General features: G+C 34.9%; 1 protein-coding gene across 6 annotated transcripts; it reads right to left on the minus strand.

The window, feature by feature from the left end:
• Nucleotides 1–1,428: 1,428 nt before the first annotated feature.
• Nucleotides 1,429–9,367, minus strand: LOC133857066 (putative clathrin assembly protein At5g35200). 6 transcript variants are annotated; one of them, XM_062292180.1, is made up of 16 exons: nucleotides 9,180–9,367; nucleotides 8,370–8,486; nucleotides 8,213–8,282; nucleotides 7,944–8,041; nucleotides 6,803–6,944; nucleotides 6,603–6,703; nucleotides 5,835–5,918; nucleotides 5,587–5,637; nucleotides 5,370–5,435; nucleotides 5,222–5,287; nucleotides 5,039–5,119; nucleotides 4,848–4,925; nucleotides 3,290–3,442; nucleotides 3,010–3,085; nucleotides 2,615–2,727; nucleotides 1,429–2,273 (listed from the first exon to the last, which is right to left on the minus strand). In XM_062292180.1, the coding sequence occupies exons 2-16, from the start codon at nucleotides 8,466–8,468 to the stop codon at nucleotides 1,911–1,913; spliced, it is 1,641 nt and encodes a 546-aa protein (XP_062148164.1). In that variant the 5' UTR covers nucleotides 8,469–8,486; nucleotides 9,180–9,367; the 3' UTR covers nucleotides 1,429–1,910. The 6 variants fall into 6 exon arrangements, with proteins under 6 accessions (XP_062148164.1, XP_062148163.1, XP_062148161.1 ...); XM_062292179.1 differs by having other exon boundaries at nucleotides 8,370–8,547; XM_062292177.1 differs by having other exon boundaries at nucleotides 9,174–9,367.
• Between the last annotated feature and the right edge of the window lie 9,287 nt (nucleotides 9,368–18,654).

An 18,654-nucleotide genomic window follows, 5' to 3' on the forward strand; every position in this document is an offset into this window, starting at 1 on the left:
ATTGATTGGGGCCCGTCCTAAACAGTATAAACTATCTCTCGTAGAGTGACACATGTCGCGTTTTCATATGGATTAGCGTGACAACTTAACGGTCTTCAATGATTAATTTGTAACTTTCACTTACCACAAGAACCTTAAAATTACTTTTTATATTACAAAAGGTAATTGAGATAACTCCACAAAAGGGTATCGAATTATACGTCCTTTTGAGATAAGAATACTGAACTAGCAAACGTTTCAAACTCGGGTATCCAAGTTTCTAAACATCTCACTTAAGGGTACTCCGTTAGGATTTGACAGCAAATCCTAACGGAATACCCAAAATAACTCTTTTTTAAGGGGAAAAAAAATGTTAGGATTTAAGTATTGGTTAGAATAACGGAATTTATAAAAATATCCATGCCTAAATCTTTTTTTTTAAAAAAAAATTATATATTTTTTTAAAAAAAATTAAAAGAATATTTTAAAAATTTTGACAGGATTTAACAACAAATTATAAAGTAGTACCCTTAAGTAAGACGTTTGAAAACGTGAATACTCGAGTTTGAGACGTTTACTAATTTATTACTTATTTAAAATCAACATATAATTCGAAACTTTTTTATGAAGTTATTATGAAGTAATTTGTAATTTAGGTAGTCTCCTACCTAAACAAATCGTACAATTTTTCGGACCGTGAAATTTATTGTAGGCGACCTCTCCAGGTGAAATTTATTGTTGTGCAGACAGAGTACCAGATTTGACTATTGAGCCTCTCGAGGCAAATGAAGCGACCCTTGCTTCTCGGAAACATAACAGCCTCTTTTTCTTCCAACCAAATATCAGTGGGTGGATGGCTGTCTACCTCAAGGAGCACACGTGCTAAACTCTCTTAACTACATCACAACGCCTCCATCTTCTCGCTTTTTGTTATTTTCCCCTATCCTATCTCAATCATTTTTCACATGCACCCTTGGGGTTCTATTCTAATTTCTAAGCCTCCAAAAATTCAAATAAAAATTACAAAATTAGTTTACGAGGTTGTGACAAATTGAGATCACTCTCTAGGGTTTTCAAAAGTAACACACCCTTTCTTTCTTCTTTTTTTAATAATTTTTTCAGGTACATGTATAATTTCATAATGACCTCCATCACGCGGATTTATACGGAGTGAATTATTTGTTAACCGAGCATACAAGGAGTTATTTATCACTTTTGAAACCCTAACCGAGCGCATGCACGGAGTTATTTACCCTCTAGGGTTGTAAGTGCATTCTCTCTCTCTCTCTCTCTCTTTCGCTAAATAATAAACTTAAGACTATAATGAAGAACATTAGACAAAATCAGTAGATATTTGGTAAATATAGTCTCTGTAGCATTCTTAATTGACAAGTAATAGACTATGAATTATCATTTATCACTATCAAAAGAATTTAAAGGGTTAATTAATAACAAATGATAGGGAACTGATAAGGAAAAATAAATCCTGAGCAAGAGCCACAAATTGAAATGTATATTCATTACATAAAATGTAGTGTCACAGTCGTAGATTACAAACAAATCACTCCTATTGTCTATTGAAAAGCTTAATGGACCGAAAAAAACGAGAGGAGAAACAGGGAAATTAAAAAGAAGAATTTCCTGTAAGCATCAACGATTAAGCAGGCACAAAAACTTGTAACAGTAGTCTGGAAAACATTATTACCAACCTTCATCGACATAAAATAATCAAATAATCCAAAGCCCTGGCTCTGACTAATTATTAAACAAAGAATCTCACCCTAGCTAACTACTGCACATACACAATATATGATACACATCTCTCTATTCTTCATATTTTGCATTCTCAAAATCCCCAAAAACCCACTTCTCTCCAATTTTTCTTTCTCCCCCAATGTTTTCTGATAAAGGTGTTCTTTGGACAAAAGCATCTAGATAAGGCCTGTATATGGGTTGTAGGCTTGAACAGGCATACCTGGGTTATAGGGGTGGACACTGGCTCCATATGTATTTCCAAAAGGATTTAAAGACTGTTGTTGTTGTGGGGCCATCATCATTAACTGCTGCTGTTGCTGAAACATGAAAGCCTGCTGCTGGTTGGCCATTGCAGCCATCTGTACAGTAGGTGGTGCAGCCACTGTGTTGGAGGCCAAAAACGGATCTTGTGCTGTCTGATGCACCATGGCACCAGCCATTGGGATGGGCTCCCATGGGTTGTAACTCACATTCTGGTTGTTTCTTCTGATTGCATCATCATAAAGGCTGTCTAGTGTAAGCTTGTCTAATCCTCCCCCCTATTTTCAATATTGACAGAGGTGGAAGGCATTATCAGTCATTATAGTCGGCCAAAAGAAAAGTATCATTCATTAGTAAAACAGTGATCACCCATTAGTGAAACAGCAAAGAAGTGTTTGGATGTGTGAGTGTGATTGCGATTTTCTGAGTGTGTTTGTATGTGCGTGTGCGCACCAGAGAGAGAGAGAAATTTTTGTTTATGACCCTGAAAACAGGACTGAAGGTTTTCTAGAGAAAGCTGCGACAACCTCAAAAATCTACTTTAACCATTCAATGGTAAACAAAGAAAACATAGAGAGTCTAAATGGAAAATGGCAAGGGAAAGAAAAAGATCAAGTACCAGTTGGCTAGAAGCCGCCGCACTCTCATTTGAGCTTGGAGCTGTAACAAGTGCCAACTCCCAGCCTGTTGCTCCATTTGCTTGATTCAGAGCAGCAGATGTTGGTTGATTAGCTGCAACAACCACCGCAACAAACAAGGGAGCTCACTCCAATCAATCGACAAATTTCCAAATCTCAATAAGTTTAATCCTATCAGAAAAAACTAAAACTTATCTTCTTTCCTCTTAAGTTTACCATATCCAGAGCTCTATATTCTCAATGTAAGAGCTCTGAATCTTGAAACTGAACCAGTTCAAGTTGACTTTATCAGGGACTAAATTGAGTTCTCGACCTCTTTGGGTGCTGGCTAAACACTACAAATCATTGGATATATTAAAAAGGAAAAATGCCTCACCAACTGGAACAATTGCCAAAGCCAAAGCATTCTTCTCATCTAATTCTGAAGCTTCTGGATTAGAATCATTCAAACCCTAGCAACCAAGAAAAAACGCATTACCTTAGGAAACTATTAAGGATTCAGCAAGTTGATGGACATGCCCAAGTGGTAAAGGTGAATTCTACTATAATGCAAAGTCTTTGAGGAAAAAAAATGTACAAAAAGGATTCACCTTAACTACAAAATTTTCAAGATGATAATATGCAAAAGACAACAAAGAAAAGAAAATGGGAATTACCAACAAATCAGGCGCTTCAGCCACAGGCGCTTCAGCCACAGGCACTTCAGCCACAGGCGCTTCTACTTTGACGGGTTCAGGCGGAGGAGGTGGCGATGGTGGACGTGCCTCCTGCACCTCTGAGGGCTTTTTATATTCTATGGCCAAGACTTCCTAGGGGGAGGCAATTTTATTGTCAATAAAATTAAAAATTTAGGAAATAGTTACCACTCTATACTTTGGTCAGAAATTATTTATTCAGAAGAATGAAGACACAAGAAAAATAATTCCTTCAATAGAGTGAGAAGATGAAAACCGAAAAAAAAAAATAAAGGTAAAAGGAGAATTGTGTCAATTTTGAATGTAATTAACTTCATAAACTCAAACAAAAATATGGAAGATTTTCAACCACTGCAGTTCATTAGTCAGAGTTCTACTGAGAAAGATAACATTCAAGAATTATTAATGATCCCTGATTGTCATATTATAAAAACAGTGAAGTTCAAGTGATACCTAGTTGTCCAATCTCCAAGATTGTTGCATTGTCCTAAAAATAAAAAATAATAATAAAAAAAAAACAGGCTGAACATCACATCATATTAGATTGCGTGTGCAAACCTAAACACGCTGCCCTAGTGACAAGAGGCCATTTTTCTTTTTTCTTTTTCTACATTCGTGATGTATCCATAAAAGAAGTTTGGACAGATTATTATAGCTACTAATTGAAGCTGGACAAAAACTATAACAGGCTCTTGATACCAATTTGATGCCGGATCTTTAGAAAATGCGGCACCAGATTAGGTTCCTTGATAAGTTCTTAAAGGTTTCTTGGGCGGGGTTTGATGTTTAAGGACTTGGGGATTATTAAATGATTTATTAAAAAAAATGAATGTTGAAGAAATTTAATGGCTGTTTGGCTGCTTTGGCATGAAAACAATGAATTGAAGGAGAAAATGAAAAGATAGACCCTAGGCAAGCACACCTAGGTTCCCTGAGCAATCACACCTGGAAGAAAAGGCAACCAGACCTTCAAAGCTTTAAGAAAAGGTGCTCGAATTTCATTGAACTCAATCTCCCTATATTTTGATAGAATGCTTAAAAACCTTTACATAGACTATTCCAAGTTTTTTCTTTTTCTTAGAAAGATTAAGATTCTTAAATAAAACAGAAAAGTAACTAAAAGAACTTCTAAACCAAGTAGGAAACTGCTAAAACAAAAGAAGGCTCATCAGTTTCTGGTACTACAACCTATTCAAGTAAATCTAGAAATTACTAGATCATCCCTACTTTAATATAACTTAATTAAAACTGTGCTAACAGCTTCTTTCTAATGCAAATAGACATAAAAGATAGATTAAAACTAAATAGACCAGATATCCAACTAGGCTCCAAATCAAGTGAAGACCATAATTTCAAATAATTTTGGTTTTTTAAGTTTGCTCTTCCAAGAGCGCTTCTTGCTGCCTGCATCACTATTGGTCAGTGATATCCAATATTCCTTTGCTTTCCTGGTTTTCAATAACAATGCACAGAGAAATTTATTTCTATAAAATAAAGTTAACAAAGAGCAGTTCCTTACTTGATCCTTGCGAAATGTTGAACCTCGTGGAGCTTCTCTCACATAGTCTTCCATGGTTTGTAGAAATGATGCAGGGGGCTTCATTAAAAATAAATAGTTCACTCAATATAAATCTTAGTAAAAAACAAAAATGAAAAACTCAAAGACCAGCAATATCTGTTCCAGAAGGCACCACAAGTGAGACACCCAACCTGCTCGATCTTAATAAACCTCTCTCCACGCCCAATATCAAGATTTTTACATATTTCATAAAATTCTGAAAGTCTCTCAGCCTGAAAAATACAGAGAAAGTAAAAATTCCACAACGTAAAGTCCTCCCACTGCAACACTAAGCAACAGTCTATATTAGGATAAATATTCGCAGAAAAGCATACCTGCTGCCCAGCCCTCCTGTATATATCAAGAGCTCTCAAAGCATCATTGCGTTGCATCTCAAAGAACTGTCATAATTAAGAGTATCATAAGGACGTCTTTTTGCTAATATCCCAATTTCTTATTTAACAACCCAAGATTATATCCAACCTTGTCAACCAAATTGACTGTGCCATCACTTATAGCTTGATAAATTTTTATGCTTTCTGAAGCAACCTATTTGAATGATAAAATTCTGTCAGAGGAAATGAGAATAAAATAAAGTTGATTAAAGATTAAAAAAAAAAAAAAAAAAAAAAAAAAAAAAAAAAAAGAAAAAAGAAAAAAAGAAAAAAGGATAAGTATCATGGTTACAAGTTTCACCTACCATTGAAAGTGCTAACTGAATCACAAAGTTATGAACTGCTGACCCTTGTGGCTGCACAAATTTTCATCAATATTTCCACATTAGAAGATTCAAAGATCATGTTATATTTATTCTATAAGTTCACATATACCCAATATATTTGTAAAATTTGACTTATAATTTACATGTGCCAGCAACCATCACTCGCATTTAACTAACAGTCACCATTGTGCAGGGCAAACTTGAACTGATAGAACTCAATAAATTACCTGGCAACCAAGCACACGAAAAAGTAGCTGTTGCAAAGCTGGCAACTGCTCAAGCAATTCAGCCGTGTCCAGATCTTTCGTCCTCTGCATCAAATTTGCAGCTATCAATTCTCCATAATTGCCACAAGATAAAAAAAACTAGAGTTTCACAAGATCAAATTTGCAGCAATGCGAGGAAGAAAATATAGTAATGAACTTCTGACAGGATCCTTTTAATTATATAAAATTACACCCAAATTTATGAAGAAAAATTACAATAAGGAGGATATAAGAGCACACAACTACAGGTGAGATAAGGTTCTGATAAGTACTCAAGCACTTGCAGAGCCTTCCCAAAATATTTTCTGTACTACAACATGACCCACATCCATATAGTGCTAGAGACAGATGTTCTTGGGGCAGTTATGAGAAAGACGAGACAAATTAAAAGAATATGTCCATCAAGTAACTCCCTGCCTAATGCCAGTGCGACACTACTACTAATAAAAGGTGAGACATTTTTTTATCTTTTCGAATGAACAGTTTTTTTTTTTTTTTTTGGGGGGGGGGGGGGGGGGGGGGGGAGGGGTTGTTACATCCTTGATTAGCTTCATCAGAAATTAACCTATTAAAACATACCAAAACTTTATGTGCACTTGATTTTGAATTGTCAAAATACAATATCCATATGGAAAATAGCGACTGCTTTCTCAAAGCCAAAAAAAAAAAATGACAGGGAAATCAAAAGCCAAAAACTAAAATTCATAAATATAAGAATAAACTCCTTACAGGGCGATCTGTCTCAATGTCATACTTCAACACACGAAAGCATTCCAGCCTCTCCTCCAAAAATAAGGCATATGTACGGACCCAAGCAGAATAATCCCATGCTGGGAAGCAGATCAAAACATTCTCATAAACAAATAACTCAATGTTTCAATAGAAAAATATTTTCACATAATAAAGGATGGGTGATAGTGGATTGGTACCATTAGGACTAGAATCATCTTTGAAATGAGACATGTTAAGCATATGGCTTCTGCTTCTGCCATAATTAATGAGTTCTTCATGAAATGTGGGGTCCACTTCTCTCAGAGCACGATGAATTACGATTAACGTTTTCGAAGCAACCTAAAAAAACGAATTCTGTTAACCAAGTTTCAACAAGAAGCACAGACAAAACAGTTTCATTCGATCCAACAATCATTCATGATATATAGTGACCATCAAGTTCACCACAATATCAACAAATAATATACCCACATCCCAAATTGTTCGTCCACCTTAGAAACTCCAATTTTTTAAGGCAAATTATCTAATACATTTTATTTTAAATATAAAGTTACTTATTTCCTAAATTGCCCTTCTTAATTTAAACCCAGATAAGACAAATGGAAATATTGACTAAAAGTAAGTTAGGACAGCTATTAAATTTTTGTTATTCACTTTTCAAAGTGGAATAGATTTTGGAACGTCCCAAAATCCATAGGGGGCAAACAATATGGGGCAGCGGGAGTGCTTCAATGTACAACTACTACTGTCTCATCATCAAGCTCACAGTTTCTCCAAATGCAAACTGGACAATTAATAAGTAAAATAAATGGCAATTGACCACAGAGTATGGAATATATAGGAAATGGGCAAGGATATTAACCACTCATGCATACCTTTTTGTTTCACAACTTTTTAATTACTTATTGGTTTCTACTTGTCAAAAAAAAATTACTTAATGGTTTCTTATTAAGGCAATAACATGCATGTCATATCCCACATTTCCAATCACAAGCACATTTCTGTAGGAGGGAGAAGTTCATGAATATCATGTCTAAAGAAGCTTCCATTGGCTAAGGTTGTTCAACAATGATGATCAAGACCAAGATCATTAAAATTACAGATACGTATGACTAAAGATGAAGTTCTGCAATGCACAGTTCATATACCTTCTAATGCATACTTGACCACTATATATATTGAAGGGCTCCTAAGAATGTCATCACATTTATTTTTTGTCAAATTGGAAACTAAAGTTTAACAACTGCAGTCTTTAGCATGATAGAGTAACGTTAAATTAGCTTCAGATCATGAATTCATCCATCCCATCATAAAGTATCATTGAGGTGATACACATACTGCCCAATTATGAGTCCTCGACAACCGTCTGGCAAGAGCATGGATGCAGTATGCAACATCTGCCCGAGGTCGTGTAGCTGAAATAGCAGAAAAAATAGCTGAAAAGGAAAACATAAATAAATTGCATCAGATCCCCATTCAAGAAGATTCTTCAACATGTAGATCGCCAATAGTACAAGCGCATAATTGAACAAAGATAAACTAGAGAGGCCATGTTGATATATAACTTGCATCCCGTCTCGAATAGAGAATAAGAGTGAGCACCCCACCTCTAATGTGTTTTTCCTTTGTTGGGCGCTCAACATGGTTTGTGGCTTTAACTATAGCAATGTCCAATTCCTGCAAAAAAATTTACCTCGCCAAGACAGTAAGATACATCCAGGGTTGAAAGAACCCTCGAAAGGAATACATATCAATTAAGTATACCTTGTAATCACTGTTGACTTTAGCCAAGGAAACCGTGGTGGTGTCCTTGAGGGCACCAAGTGCTTTTCTCAAGCTGTTTTGCGAACCCGCTCCCGACATTATCTCTCCCCCTCAACCCTGAAATTCTACCATAAAACCCGACGACTTAGTTTTGATTCCCTTGTACAAAACCCATTCACTACAAAAATAGAATAAACTAAAATGAAGTTTACTCCCAAAAGTAAATTAAATGACCTAAACACAAGCAAACTCAACAAACCCCAAAGCTTAATACAATTCACCGACAACCCAAATTTTTTAATACAATTCACCGACAACCCAATTTTTTTTTTTTAAATTCAAGAAATGAAGTTGTTATCACTCTTTTCAGATCCAACCCAGATGGGATTTCATCAGTGACCACGTCATGGTTGCATTAAACACCAAAATTCAACAAGCTCTTGGAATTATCAACGATAAATCGTTATTTTTAATTCCCAAATTTTTACACGAAAACTAAACAAAAATTCAGCGCAGAGGTTCACAGACGACATTCCTGTTAGATAAAATGAATTAAGAAACGACTGCATAACAGAACAACAAGAACACGAGGCCACAAAAGCAACAGAGCTTGATTCCTATACACAAACACAAGCACCAGCAATAATCATCAAAGATCTGAAAAGAACGGAAAGCACGCAATCCATGCAACAACCCAACAAAGCGTCCACCGCTGAAGCACGAAAAAATTCAAAAAAAGAAAGAAAGAAAAAGAACATAGAACCAAAAAGAGACAGACGGACAGATCAGAGAGCTCCAATTTACCTGTACCTGAATCAAGGAGAGAGAGAGAGAGAGAGAGAGAGAGAGTAGAGCGAGGAGAGAAATTCAGAGACAGAGAGAGAGGCGGAGACTGGTCTGCCTACGACCAGCGAAAAGTCGAAACAGAGGAAATGAATTCGGTTTGGTTTGGTCGTCGGCGTCTTGTACTCTGTTTTTATTATCTACTTCCACTCTGTTTTTTCAAACCCCTTCGTTTTTCTTTTGGCAATTTTTTTTATTTTTATAAGTTATTTTGGCTATTTTTAATGTCTTTTCTCTCTGTGCGTGTCAGAGAATACGGCAATGTAAGAAGATGTACTCCCACCTTCACTTAAACGGGGGAGACTTTTGATTCTCTGCTCCATTCTCCTTATAACTCGCGACGTGGCCATATCATTTCCCTCATATATATATATATATATATATATTTAGCTTCTTCCTTTAATTAGGGTTTTATTTTTTTTAACATATATCAATTTTATACAAAATTAGAGGATTAGAACGGATAAGTATGATATGACCTATTTAATTAAATAAAGGGAAAAGTACACATAACCCCTTCAAACTACCACATCATTGTCAATGTACCCCCCAAACTACCAATTGTGTCAATCTCCCCCCTTAAACTACTAGAAAATGTCAATGTCCCCCTAATGACAAAAATGCCCTTCATAAAATTATTAAAATAAAATAAAAATTAAAAAAAATTATTCAAAAATATAAAATAACAAAAAATTATTCCAAAAAAAAAAATTAAAAATTAAAACTGTTTTTTATTTTTATTTTTAAATAATAATTTTCAGTTTTTTTTTCCTTTTTTTTTTTAAAAAAAAATTGTTCTTTTTCTTTTTTTTTTTAATTAAATAAAAACTGGTTTTCTTTTCATTTGTTTTATTTTTTAAAAAATAAATAAATAAATTTCAGTTATTTTTTGTTTTTTCGTTTTTTTTTTTCTTTAAAAAAAATGTTCTTTTTCGTTTTTTAATTTAATAAAAACTGGTTTTTTTTTTCATTTGTTTTTTTTAAAAAAAAATAAATAAATTTCATTTATTTTTTGTTTCTTCGTTTTTTTTCTTTAATTTTTTTTTTTCGTTTTTTAATTTAATAAAAACTGGTTTTTCTTTTTTATTTTTTTCATTTGTTTTTTTAAAAAAAAAAAAAAATTCAGTTATTTTTTGTTTACTTTTTTTAAAAAAAAAATTAAAAAATTTGTTCTTTTTTTTAAATATTTTTTTTTCGTTTTTTTATTTAATTTTATTTAATTATTTTTTTATTATTTTATTTTATTTTTTTAGTTTTAGTTTTAATTTTTTTTGTATTTATGAGGACATTTTTGCCTTATTCAAAAAAAATTAGGGTCATTTTTGTCTTTTTGTTAGTCTTAGAAGGGACATTGACATTTTCTGGTAGTTTAAGGGGGGAGTTTGACACAATTAGTAGTTTAGGGGGTACATTGACAATTGAATGGTAGTTTGAGGGGGTTATGTGTACTTTTCCCTTAAATAAATTAAATAAGGGTTGAGACGTATTTAATTTTATATTTATTCGTCAACACGACTTAATGGTTGACATTTTTTTCACGATTTGCGATCACGACACAAATTCAATACAAAATTAGTAAGTTATGGTTAAGGCTTAAATGGTCTGATTTGTTTAATTAAATAAATTGATTTAAGGTTGATCTGTATAATCATATACTCACATCTTTTTTTTCATCATTTCCTAAAAAGATCGGACATAAAGAAATAAATAATTTCTTTTTATGAGTTAAAAAAAGGAATAAATAGATAAAGTGAAAGTTACCCACGGTGCTTTACATTTTTCATCATATATAATAATTTGAAAGCTGACTACAAAATCAATGGTGTGGGACATGTACCCAATTATTCCAACATGACATAAATTTAATCTAAAATTGGCAGTTTAGAGTTGGCGCGTGAAGAGTCTGATCTGTTTAATTAAATAGATTAAATTAAGATTAATTTATATAGTCTTATCCTCACATCTGAACACGATCTGCGAACAATTGTCACCCCTAACACATCTTATTCATATTCTATTTTTATTCACATCCAAGATATCTATTATATATATCTTTGTGATAATTAATATTTGATTATTTTTTTAATAAGATTTTTGATATTTTCTGCTGTATATAAATTTACCATCAAGGGGCATAGTGGGTGAAGGTGTTTGAAGATAAGTTATGGCTAAAATGCTAAATCCATGAGAGCTTATCTCCTTAACCAGCTAAATTAGCTTTAGGAATACTCTTTAGACTATCACAAATTCTTGGCTTACAACAAGAAAAAGGTAGAAAGAGAAACACCAACTAAACTAATAGTGCCAACTGCCAACTTACCTAAAGACACACCCATTTTTGAATTTACCTTCTGCTCTACCCTTGGGTTTGGATGAAACTACAAAACTGCCCTTACCATTTTGAGAAACAGATTGGGTAGGCCCATGGGGTGGGGGCCCTTCTATTCTCCATTAATGATTGCAGTTTTTTTTAAAAAAAAAAAAACAGAAAAAGTAAGAGAATATAAATAATATTTGAGCATTATTGCATGGTCGGTTGGAAGCAGTGGGCTCCGTTTTGTTTAGAATTTTGAAAATAAAGTTCCCATGCCTCTGCTACTGTCTGGTTTTAAATGTCTTTTCAAGCTATGGATTATAATAACGGAAACTTATAATATTTGTTTTTGTAGTTAGTTTAAATTATAAATTATTTTTGTGATATAAAAAATAATTATAAGGTCTTTGGTGGCGCTAGCCACCCCCAAATTCTCATTTTTCTTTTTTCTTTTTAAAAAATAAAATTTGAAGTTTTAAATTTTTAATATATTAATAATTTTTTTTTAAGAGTGGTATGTGTCGCAATTTTTATTGGACTGACATGGCAACCTAATGGTTTCTGTTAAGTTTGTGGACAAAAAACGATTTCAGGAAATAATTTGTAATTTTCGCCTACCACAAAGATATTAAAATTATTTTTTATACCACAGGGAGTGATTTGTAATTTAGGCCAACAACATAGACCAATTGTGCAATTTTAATTTCCTTACAATAATGTATTTCTAAATTATCAGTCCTCAATATCTGTAAAAAGATAAAAATGACCATAAATTTTTTTTCAATAAAATAAAAATACTTCTATAAATTAAAAAAAAAAAAAAAAAAAAAAAAAAAAAAAGATGCAAAGTTGTACAGGGGATGTGCAACTCCTGCAATTCGTTCACCCTCTCAATTCCAAAGAAAGCAAGGTCTATCTAATCAATCATTTTTATTTGTTTAGTTTTGTCCTCCCAAATTTTTTTAATTTTGCCACCACTCTCCCCCAAAAAAAAAAATCCCAAATGCTGGCTCTGTCCCTCCTCCCCCAATCCAAGACTAAGAGAAGGTTGTCGTTTTGTGTTGAATCCAATATTGAGGATTTAGGCAATCTAAAGAAGATCTTGAAGTATAGCATAGTGGCTTAGGGTACGTTTGGGTATTCGATTTTTTTTGTACTATATTCAAAATTGTGAATACTGAGAAAATTTGAGTTTTAAAATTATGTTTGGATGGTTTAGAGAATTTGAAACAAAATTTGAAAAAGATGTTTGGGAGTGTGAGTTGAATTGAATATAATTAAGAAAGTTATATATAAAAATGATATTTTTTTATTATTATAAAACTAAAAAACTGATTTTTTTTAAAAAAAAAAAACAAAAAACAAAATTGAGGTGGTTTTCGAACCATCCTCGGCCACCCCCAGCCACTCTTTTGGGGGTTGTTGAGCCACCCTCAAATCAGATAGGGGGTGGCCGATCCACCCCCTCGATTATTATTTTTTATTTTGTTTTTTTATTATTTTTTAGTTAGGTTAAATTCGGTTAAAAACGAGTTGAATTCGGTTTAAAAATAGGTTGGTTTAAAAACAGGTTGAATGAAACCGGTTTCTAAATTTTGAAATTCAAAAACCATCCAAACGTGTTATTGAAATATAATATAGTCAGAATTTTGGTGACACCCAAACATCCCCTTAGTTGTTTTTTCACTGATTTAGGAGCAAGACTAGATTGTATGCCAATGGAGAGGTCGTCATAATGGGACCGGGGGCAATCTAAGTAAAAGCCCTCACTAAGAAAGAGTAAAGGGAGATAAAAGGGGGTAAGAGTGTGTATGTAGGCCTGGTAGTGGGTAGGATGTGAGTGCTTAAGAGTGAGTTGTCTTGAAGTCATTGCTTGGCTAACGAAGGATCTTGCCCTCTATATATAGGTTGGTGTCTGGGGCTCTCAAGGCTTCTAGCTGCCCTTCTTGTTGAGGGAATATAGGGCCATTTTTGGATGATTTCTGAAGTGGGGAGGTCGTTATCTAACCTAGCAGGAGAGGGAATTGACTGTGGTGTATCCTATTGAGATAAATGTGCATCATGTTGTCAATATTGGACCCGGTGTCAACTTGTCTGTCAAGTTTGGTCCTAACTTGGTCTTGGCTTTGCTGGTATGTACATATTTTAGGCCTTCTTGGGCTTTCTTAGAAGTCAGACCTTAGATGCCCATCAATATGTAACATAGTCCTCTAATAGTCCCTCAAATCCTTTGGTTGATTAGTGTGCTGATCAAACAATGGGAATACGAATTTGTCTTGTAAGCCCGTCAATATTTGGGCCCTTCAGTAGTCTATCAATTCCCTTGGTTGATTAGCGTGTTGATCAAACCATGGGAATCTGAATTTGTCCTATATGCCCGTCAATGTTTGGGCCCTCTAGTATGCTGATCAAACCATGAGAATTTTGAAATGTGGCGATTTGTTCTTGCTCCGTGTTGTTTCTTAGTTCGAGTTAGTCCAATAATGTTATAAATTAATAAAAGATAATAATTTACAGTGTCACAAATCTATCAATGAGGATGATAAACATATGTCGTGAGATTGGGTGTTGCCTATCAGTAGCGTTATCGGTAGTGTTGTTCGGGGAAAGTTTTCCTTCCTTTGAAGGCTTATGTATGGAGATTCGTTTTGTTGGTGTGTGAAGTGAGTGCTTGTCCACGAGGGCTTAGGTATCGTCAACCCGTAAATATAAGGAGTATGCCTTGGGTTCCAAGGCTTATGTAGGGAGATCTGTTCCATTGGTGGGTGTAGTGAGTGCCTGTGTGCGAGGGCTTAGGCCATCAACGTGTCAGTCTAAGGAGCATGCCTCGAATTTTAGGGCTTATGCAGAGAGATCTGTATGTTGGTGCGTGTAGCAATTGGCTGCCCGCGAGGGCTTAGGTACCGTCGACTCGTCGGTATAAGGAGTATGCATCGGGTTTCCGAGCTTATGCAAGGAGATCCATTATGTTGGTGCGTGCAGTGAAAATTTGGCACATTTTAAATAAATTGCAGGATTCGATTTATACGTTTCCTTTTTTTTTACATCAATAAAGTTAAATGCTAACAAGACGGTACATGATTTCGTGGATCTTTAGTCCCTTGCATCAGATATGCAGAATGCTCAATCAATGATTATTTGTTATATGGTTGCATGTTTTTCCTAGTTGCATCCATTACCTATGAGTCTGCATAAACTTAAAATATGCATACACGAAAAAGCGGGATGCGTAGCATGTGTTGTTTTAAATAGAGTTCGCAATAAATGAAGTAGATATGTTCGTGATGCAAAAATGTTGTGTTTTCTACATTTTTCATTTTCATAACCGTTATTAAGTTTTGCACGCATAACAAAGTTTCTAACACGGTACAAATTTCACACTGCTACAAGTTGCTATTTGATTACACTTGCCAAAATATTAAAATTTGGATTACATATCAAAGTTTCATACCTTATTTGATTATATATCAAAGTTTTGCCCTGTTTAATTATGTTATTTGATTACATATCCCGTGAATTTGGATATGTTCACACATCTTCATCTGTAGTCATCTGTCTCAACAAGAAAAATATTATTTCACCATAGCTAAGGGTTAGAGTAACTAGCATTAGATTTCTTTAATTTTTTTTAAATGTAGGGAACCAAACTACTTTTTGCTTTCTTATTCAAATAAACTCCACAATAGCTTTCCTTATCAATTTTTTATACCATTTAAATAATATTTAAATTAAATGCTATGGGGAAGAGAGAGGAAAGATAAACGATTTAAATATTGTTTCAAATAAATGCTATAGGAAATAGAGGAAAGATAAATATATATATATATATATATATATATATATATATATATATATATATATATATATATATTAAAATAATGTTAAGATAACCAAAAGTGCTTTCCTTAATTTAGAAAACACCAAGGTAGCCTCTTTTCGAGCATTCCCATAAGCTACCCAACAATTTTTCCTAAATATATGGAACAAAACTACTTCTTGCTTTCATATCCAAATACACCACACAATAGCTTCCCTTTATATTTCTCTATAATATTAATTTTTTTTTTTTACTCTTACTTTAGTTTTTTTATTCATTTATTTTTTATCTCTCTCTCTCTCTCTCTCTCTCTCTCTCTCTCTCTCTCTCTCTCTCTCTCTCTCTCTCTCTCTCTCGTAGTCTTTGTCAAGCAAGCCCCCATCCCTTCCATTTCTCCTTCTGAACATCATGATAGTTATACCTCGTTTGAATCCTTCACCGCTCACCAGGCATGGTCGATAGAGAGAGATGAGAGCGTCAGAGAGTGATTGAGTTGAGAGAAAGAGAGGACAGGCAGGAAAGAGAGGGGCTCAGGGCTCGGGGCTGGGTGATGTGCAAATATGCCATCAAAGCTGCAAAACCCCATCAATGACGATCGCAACCAAAGAGGAAGACCAGCCTCAATCTCCAATCCCTTACCAAAACCATTCGCACCCACCGAAACCCTCCGATCCGTGAAACCCCTAATCAACTCAAAAGGTTAGGGCTCCCACCTCTTGGTGCCAACGACGTGGACCACCCCATAAGCAGGTTTGGGGTTCTCTTTGCCACAAAATGATGATCTCCGCAAACCAATAGTGGGATTTTTGCTAGAGACCTAGATCGAGCTTAGGGTTTTGGAGGGCATGACGGCAACTCTGGCACCAACAATTTCATGGTCCCTAAGCCGGCAAGCTGATGAGGCAGAAATTTGGGGAGGAGAGAGAGAGAGAGAGAGAGAGCTGAGAACAAGAGGGGAGAAGCGTTGAAGGGAGAGAGAAAATGTACTTTGTGAATAAACAAAGGAATGGGAAACTATAGTGCATACGTTTCTAACATTTCAAGGAATAGCAAGCAAGCTATTGTAGCAGGATTTTTATGATTTTTTGACATTTTCCTTATATTTAGGGCATAGAAGAGGGTATAAGAAATCTGCTGTGAATGCTCTTAGGTGTTTCTTCAGGAGTTTTCCCTATATTTAGAGAATGACATGGAATTTAGGGAAGTTGTTGCTAATGCTCTTACCAAATCCTGCCTTGGTCAGGAAGAAACCATGATTCATGTTTGTATTGCCAATTGTTTTGTGTTGCATCATGAGAAATGACAGATTGCACATGGTTCATATCATGACATGCCCTTTCTCTCATGTCCATTCCCAGTGTTTAGATGAAATTACAATATATCTCTGAGTAAAAGCATTCAATCATGGCTTATAAATTCCAATTGTGTTTAAGGATGGGCCTTCCATTTAAAGCCTGACATAGAAGTCTTTCATGAGTCTAAACTATAAGCCATATGAGGGATCTAACTTCAATATTATAACCATGCATTTTTCTTTGTTACATTAATGGCCTACAAGTCTACATAGTTGTTGATACAGTTTCTGAACGGTGATGTGTCGGCGTATAGTTGGTTCTCTGTTTGATCGAGTACTAAATATATCTTTAAAGCTTTGAGTGTTATGATCTACAAAACAACAAAGGCTTGTCGGGGGTTGACCGACAACGCCTCCTCCGATGATAAAGTCGGTGAGAGCCTTTATAAGGGGGAATAAATGCTATCAGAGTTAGGTGATACCAGTTTTTGGCTTCTATTTATACCATTGATTTGCACGTGTGAGCTTTCTTAATTCTCAGTCTACTGTACACTCGGTGGGGGTGAATAGTGATCAAACATGACATGAACGATGGCCATTTATGGTGTTCTGACCCTTTGGCATGATGAGCCAGCCTGAGGAGCGGCGCAACGTACTGTTGCCCAGCTTGACTTCTGATCTGATTGACCTTCTAAACTCTCGTCTAATAAATGCCCAAATATCTCCATAAATGCGGGGATCTCCCACCTCGGACTCTCCATATCCGTTAGTAAGGGGCACACTTTATGCATCTCTGTGCCGAGGAGCCTCCGACATAATCTCGGGGTTCTTAACACTAAGGCAGTCTTGATTGTCCGTCAACAACCTCTCCCCGAGAAGCTGGATCACTATCTGAACATGATCTCATCTTCCGAGAAGTGTCTGATTAGCTGGTCGGGCCGACCCATTGGGTTCGGTTGGGTCAAGCCTCTTCATAGGCCTACTTATCATTCCCTAACAATAGTAATTTTGGAAATGCACCCACGATTTCTCTCATGAGAAGTATTGCTTATTTATTCTTTTCTCTTGTGTTCAATCTTCCTTTGTGATTTTTATGGATCGACGACAATTGTGTATCAAATTTATGCATAGAGATTTGTGCAATTTTCTCCGTTTGATTTCAAGATACGACTACTCACCCCTTGTTTTATATATATATATATATATATTGCATATATTTTCCCTTAAAATACTATTTTTCAATAATTGACTAATTCAATTATCCGACAATTGATTGACGGCATCTCTGCCTTGCCTTTGATTGCTTATAAAGGACATGATGAATACCTGGTGGGGAATTGCTTATTTTATTGTTGCGCCCTCTGCTGCACATTTTTGTGTAGAGTAAAATATCTGTTTGTTGCACCTTTTGTCACGCATCTTAAGAAAAAGGATTGCTTATTTTATTAACATGTTTTCATTTGGCCTTTCATAGTTTTGTGATTGGAGAAGGAAAGTTGAATTCACCATAGTCACATCACTTTTATTTTGTATTTTAGCTTCAGTTGTCTCCTTTCTAACGTACCATAACTATTGATGAGCAATAGCTCGCCGAGCACATAACTCCTCGGGTGGATACCAGCCTCTATATTCCCTTGAAAGCTCCTAATTTGATTATCATTTATGTTTCTTTAATTTTCAAATCATTTCATATCGATGACTATCAATTTTCATTAGCAAGTCATTTTGGGTAATATTTTTAGCTTTGTAGCACGTCCATACAAGCTTACACGCTTCTAGATGCTGATGAGTCATCCTTAAATACCAAAGAACTCCTTTCCGAGGAGCCATTGCCAAAGGATCTGATCCTAGTAAGATAAAACATATATGTGCCATCATTATTCGGGCATCAATTGCCAATAAGGCAATCTTGGTCCACACAAACATTCTCACCTTGATTGATTAATAAATGCTATGAACTGTATGATGCTACGCACTCACCAAACAAGGTTACTTTTTGTAGGAAACAGTTGGAACT

The sequence above is a fragment of the Alnus glutinosa genome, chromosome 14 (assembly GCF_958979055.1).
Source record: "Alnus glutinosa chromosome 14, dhAlnGlut1.1, whole genome shotgun sequence".
NCBI lineage: Eukaryota > Viridiplantae > Streptophyta > Magnoliopsida > Fagales > Betulaceae > Alnus > Alnus glutinosa.